The sequence below is a fragment of the Dryobates pubescens genome, chromosome 15 (genome assembly GCF_014839835.1).
Source record: "Dryobates pubescens isolate bDryPub1 chromosome 15, bDryPub1.pri, whole genome shotgun sequence".
NCBI classification, from domain to species: Eukaryota; Metazoa; Chordata; class Aves; order Piciformes; family Picidae; genus Dryobates; species Dryobates pubescens.
The window spans coordinates 15,497,659-15,503,658 of record NC_071626.1 but is presented as its reverse complement, the minus strand read 5'-3'; the positions used below and the strand labels follow the sequence as shown (position 1 = coordinate 15,503,658).

Below are 6,000 nucleotides of genomic sequence, written 5' to 3'. Positions count from 1 at the left end.
CAGTCCCTGCTGTAACCACCCCCTGGGCACAAGGAATGTCTCACTGAAAGGAGGACCACAGAGAGGGACCAGATCCAGCTCCCTTGACATAAATCGTATGTGGCCTCTGGAAGCTACCTGTGATTAAAGCAAGGCTTTACTACTCTGCCTGCTTCATGGAACTAAAGCTGCTGACAAACTTCTGCTCTGGTGCAGGTGTGGCCTCGGCACAAGACAATCAAGCCCCTGGTGTCATTGAGTGTCTTCCTTTTCTCATATTAGTAAAATAAAGCAAAAAACCCCAAAAACCCCAACCCAACATAAACCTGATACTGATATAATTTGTATTTTCATCAAATGTATATAAATATTACAGTAATGTCTTCCTCACAGCAGGGAAATGATGCAAGGCTTACCACGAAACCGCAGTGTGAGGATCTTCCCTGTGGAAATTTCACATACACAAAAATTATACTCGTTGATTTGGTTTTTATTTTAACAAGTTGCCAAATTCCATTCTAATATATACACATACTGGCCTTCAGCACAAGCCCCTGGGCAGCTATCAAGGGAAGGAATTTGGCTTTCATATTTTATTTGTTTTAAACAAGAAAGTTAAAGACAGAAAATAAGACAAAATACATTTCATGTCGCCGGTAATCTCTAAATTACAAATATATATATAGTTCCCTTCCAGAGGAAGAAATACTAAAGAAATACTTTGCTCATATCAAATAAACCTCTGAAAACAGGAAAACCCCCAAATAAATATAGATTTCAGCTCCTCTCTCTCTCTGGCACAACTATCATTCTCGGTTGGAAAAAAAATAAAACCAAAGAAGAAGAAAGGAGGAAATAAAAGGAAAATAATTGCATTAATTTCATTTCCACAACTTCTAGCAAGGAGGGGAAAAAAAAATCTTCTCTGAATAATGACCTGAGTTATTTTCACTTTTTCCAAACTGCATATAATCCCAATGATCACCACCTACCAGAGACCTACACTTAGCAAGGCATGTGGAAACACCAGTGGATCTTTCAAAACAGACAATAAAGCAAAAGTCAAAAATCTGTTGCAAGAATTATGCCAAAAGTGAGCCTTGAGCATCTTCATGGGAACCGGTTAGACAAAGACAAAGTGGAAGCTCTGCTGTTTCTGGCATCTGAGTAGTGCTTGAAAATCTGAAAGTGAACATTTTGTGCATGTATGCCTGGGTGTATACATTTGCTTTCTCTTCTTTTGTGGTAATGATCTTTGAGGTAAGACAGAGAACAGACGAGTACAGAAGACAGGGCTGGCCTTTACAGTGGCTAAGCAACTTTACATTTCTGAGCCTATAGTGGGGTAGCAAGATGAAGAGCTGCCATTTGTTCTTCCCAGTGGGATAGCCTCTCTGAAACTTTTGTTACTTGGGGAAATCAAATCACAGAATGGTAGTGGTTGGAAGGGACCTCTGCAGATCATCTAGTCCAAACCCCCTGCTAACACAGGTACACCTAGATCAGGTTGCACAGAAATGCCATCCAGGCAGGTTTTGAAAGTTTCCAGAGAAGGACTCCACAACCTCTCTGGGCAGACTGTTCCAGTGCTTCATCACCCTCACAGTAAAGAAGTTTCTCCTTAAGTCCAAGTGAAACCTTGTGTTCTAGTTTGTACCCGTTGCCCCTTGTCCTTGTTTACACCTTCAGACAAAGAAGGTTTTCCAGTTCCCCATGCAACCAGGGCAACACTTGTTGCTGCAAGCAGCAAGCTTAGGCTGACTGCTGATATTCTAGGTCTCCTTCCTACTTCTGGCTGTAACTTGAAGGAGACTGGGTCCTTAAGTCAGTCATTTCAAATGTAAAAAAATAGCTCTTAGCTTCTAGGCAGGCCTGAAACTTGAGCAGAATTGAGTCAGTCATCACACAACACAATGGTGGCGTGAGAAGCCTCACCAGTAACTTTCTGCTTACCACACAACATGGCATCCCATGTAACCCTCCTGGCTGTCTCATGAGCACAACATAACTGTATACTCAGAAGCAATGAGGAGATTAGACTTTGTTACAACTGTAAATCTAACTGTGCCCTACACCCTGGGAAACAAGGCAGAGTCCTCTCTAAAAGTGGGGAAACTCCCTGGTGATTGAGCACTGAGAATGCAGCTTCCAAGAGGATGCCAAAGGAGAGAATGGTAGCCACTAAAAATGGTGAGTTTTTCCTAAGGGCATCCAGAGCTCCACAGATTTTTTGCTACTGCCTGACCATTTGTGAAGACTTAACACAGAGATAAAAGGTACTATTTAATTGATGAGAAGTGAAGGGAATAGAAGAATAAAAGAAATGCAGAAATCTGTAGGAATGAAGGAGGGCCTGGTTGGGTGTGTTACTGTCCCAGTTAATTTGGTTCCCCCACACCCTCTTTTCTCTTTCCTTTTTCTTTTTTTTTAATAAATTGTACAGATGAACATAGGAGAAGTTCATGCTACTTGCTGGAAGCAATAAAGGTAAATTTTCCTGGCCCATGGATTCCACAGACCTTTGAGTGTCCTGCCTCGTCCTTCACGGGCTAAATTATGGAACTTAATTGTTCCGTGGCAAGACTCATTAGCCCTTAGAAACTGGTGGTATGTCCTCAGGTATTTCCCATGAGAGTGAGAGACACATTGATTCCATCAGCTTCTTCCTCATACGATGCCTGAGTGCTTCAGCTGCAGCCTTGTGATTTTCAAGGATCCTCTTTGAGGTGTTCAGACATCAGACTGCTGTCTCCAGATCCTCATGGGAAACCATTTGGTAGTTTTGTCGACTTTCCAGGTAGGAGGCCAGATCTGGATCACCAGCTTGCTGTGCCCTGTCACGAGGGGTCTTACCCTATAATAGAGAAACATGAAAAGAAGGTCTTGTGCTAGCATATTTAGAAGAATAGATGAATGCACAACCCAGAGAAATTCCTAAAGGAAGGATGGAACCAAATTTGGATCATTTAGTTACTTGTTGCATGAACTGACATTAAGTTTTCTTATCAGAGTCATGACATTCCAAAGATTTCCAAAGTCCTTGTGTGGTTTAGGATAAATCATGCAGTTCTGCAAGGACATGCTAGTTGATACACCACAAACAAGGGCTCACATGCAGGAAGGGAACTAATTTTTCATTCTAGGACTACAAGCCCTGTGTAAATGAATATGATGCACAGCACTACAGCTAACATTTGAAAAGTGCACTTCACAGACTCCACCCTTTGCTTAGGATGTGCAGAGAGATGCCCAATATTTAAGAGAAGTTCAATGTGTCTCATTCCATCTCAAGTACAACTTTTTTTTTCAGTGCATAAATTTGCTACTCCATTATGTGATTTACCTTATGAATACTGTTAGATTTGATCACAAGTGTTGATCCTAAACTATGAAAAAAATATTGGAATCACATCAATCTATCTCCATAAAAACACTCTTACTCCCTGGATTTCTGGGCAGATGATGATTAACAAGTCAGAAGCCACTTGTCTGAATGTTTAGCTGCTGCAGAAATTACCTTTTGCAATGTGCAGCAGTCTCATCTGAAAAAGAGATGATCTCTCTCCCCATTATAGGCTACCTCAGATGGCATAAAGTCATAGGAAATATTTTTTAATTGTCTTGCTGCAGTAAAGCTGCTTCTGAACCCAGAGGTCCAGCCATGTCTCAGCTACTGACCACAGAATGCTTATCATCAGAAATGCCAAGGGTGCAGCTTCTGGACTACGTTTCCTATGCTATCAGATTCTTGTACTGACAGAATATTCCTAGGATTTCATTTTGCCCAGACTTCTTTCTTAGCCAAGAATACACCAAGAGAGGGCTGTGTTTAGTGTCACACCAGCGAGCACAAGGGCAAGCAAGGGCAAAAGAAAATGGTTAGTCACCCTCGCAAAGGAAGTCAGCCACAATAACCAAGCCACACAGATGCTATCACAAACCAAGGCTCCCCCAGGTGGTCCTTGCCCACAAGCCTCTCTTTTGACCACACAGGAGGAGGATGCTGCTGGATGCTACTGTGCTGTGGACATGCCTCATTCACACCCAATGCACCAAATGGTTTGAGGCCAGTCTCAGTATGTGAAGATGACCCACATTGGGGACTGAACTGAAGTCTCTTGTACTTGTTTAAATCAATACACTTTTGTAAATAAAAATAGCTTGTTTAAAAAGAGCACCTCTTGGCACACACAAGGAAGCTTCAATCATGCAAACAGCAGGGACAGATGCTGATTGGTCTCACTTGACTGCAGGATGTTACATCTGGTTAACAGGGCTGGGTTACCTTGGAGTCTGTCTTTCTCAGAGAGGCTCCCGCATCCACCAGGAGCTGGCAGACGGCACGATGGCGCTGGCAGGCTGCTTTATGTAATGCTGTCTCACCCCTAGACCAAAGTACACAAACCAGCAGTGAGACACATCGTACCAACACATGTTACAAGATATGAGGTACAGAAGACAGACAGAGAAGGATGCTATATTTCCCTCTTGCTGGCAGAGGTAGACTTGTGCACTCTCTCCCTTAGCATCTACATCCTTCAACTCATTAAGAAAGCCTGTAACATACAAATGGCAGATGAAGAACTTCTAAGGGCTGGGAAAGAAACATGCACTGGTTTTATGTATTCAAAGGACTGAATGTCATATTCCCATCAAACCACCAGTTCTGCTATCTGCAGAGGCAAACTAGCCATTTTCTTAGTTCACAGCAGGCAAAACAGCAACAATGATTGTTTTGTCCTGCAGTTTCTTTCCCCAATCTCATTCTTGGATGCAGTCTAGAAAAATGCTTCCCATCAAAGCCATGAGTGGTACACTTGCTGCCCTGGTTCTTATATGTGCTCTCTTGGATGTATGAAGCAACTGCTACTGGGGAAACTTGAACACATACTTTTCAAAAGGGTAGGCTGTGTAGTGGGAACAGATTTTTGCAAACTCCTCATTCAGACTGGGGCTACCAGTAACAGGATTCTGAGACTGACTCTGTCACCCAGGGTAAAGACATATATCAAGATTTTCCTAGGAAGAGGAGGAGAAGGTGCTTCAACTTGATTGAAAATGCGTCCCTAATACCAGTGTTCAAGTAGGGACATTACATAACCTTCAAAATACCAAATGACAAAAAAATTGTGTAGTAGGACAAATCTTGCATCTACCTAGCCATTCAGAAAGTGGAAGTGCATAAACAAATGTCAGCCTCAGTCCATAACAGGAAAAGCTGAAATATTAATAGACAGCCCTGTAATGAATCTGCCTCTGCTGCATGAGAGTTAGATTCAGAATTAAATACTACATGACTTCCATCTGGGAATCAAAAGATAAGTTCATGCTGCAAATTACAGCTTGAAAATTTAGTTTTCAAGAGTTATTGGTAGAGGAACCTTTATAAAAGTCCTCACAATCTCCGTTATCATGTTCACTTGCAATCTTTTTCAGTGGCTGTGCTGTGCTAGTGGATGAAGAGAAACAGGCAGTCCATCCAGACTCCATCACCCCTGGGCTGCACACACACACTTTGTGCAGTACCTTTGTGGTGTTTCATGTTAGAAGAAGAGGGCACTATGGGTTGAGGTTTAACCCCTATGAGCAAGGTAACATTTTCTTTCGATTTATTCCATATGCTTCCAGGATTATTCATGCTTTCCCTACTTAGTCTTTGTGACGCTTTGAATGTATGACATGAAGTAGAATAGTTGGGAAATGGAAAATGAAGTTTATGGGTTTGGTTGGTTGGTTTCTTTCATTTGTTTGTTTCGTTATAACAGAGATGATAATAGGTTCTAGCTACTTGAGAGAAATCTTCAGCTGCACAGGTTGCAGCCACTTGGGACAGCTGTAGCAGAGTACCCTGGGTGAATCAAGAAGGGACTGAAAAAAGGTGTGGAGCAAGAAAAGTAATCTCCTGACTTCAGGAATTTACTTTTCAGGTTGGTCGGTCCCTCAGTAAGTTGATGGCAGAAACAGTGAAGCACAATGCAGGATTTGTTTTTTTCTAGAATGATTAAGGATGCATGGGAAGCA

The 6,000-nt window shown here is 42.0% G+C and overlaps 1 protein-coding gene across 6 annotated transcripts in view; it reads right to left on the bottom strand.

Moving 5' to 3' along the window:
* Positions 1 to 803: 803 nt before the first annotated feature.
* The window catches only part of DGKI (diacylglycerol kinase iota), a 206,907-nt gene continuing 201,710 nt past the window's right edge, over positions 804 to 6,000 (bottom strand). For all 6 annotated transcript variants that reach the window (XM_054168160.1, XM_054168161.1, XM_054168162.1 and 3 more), the window contains 2 exons: positions 4,265 to 4,364; positions 804 to 2,833 (listed from right to left, as the gene is read on the bottom strand). In XM_054168160.1, coding sequence (XP_054024135.1) covers positions 2,717 to 2,833; positions 4,265 to 4,364 — 217 coding nt within the window. In that variant the 3' untranslated portion in view covers positions 804 to 2,716. The remainder of the gene's footprint in view (positions 2,834 to 4,264; positions 4,365 to 6,000) is intronic.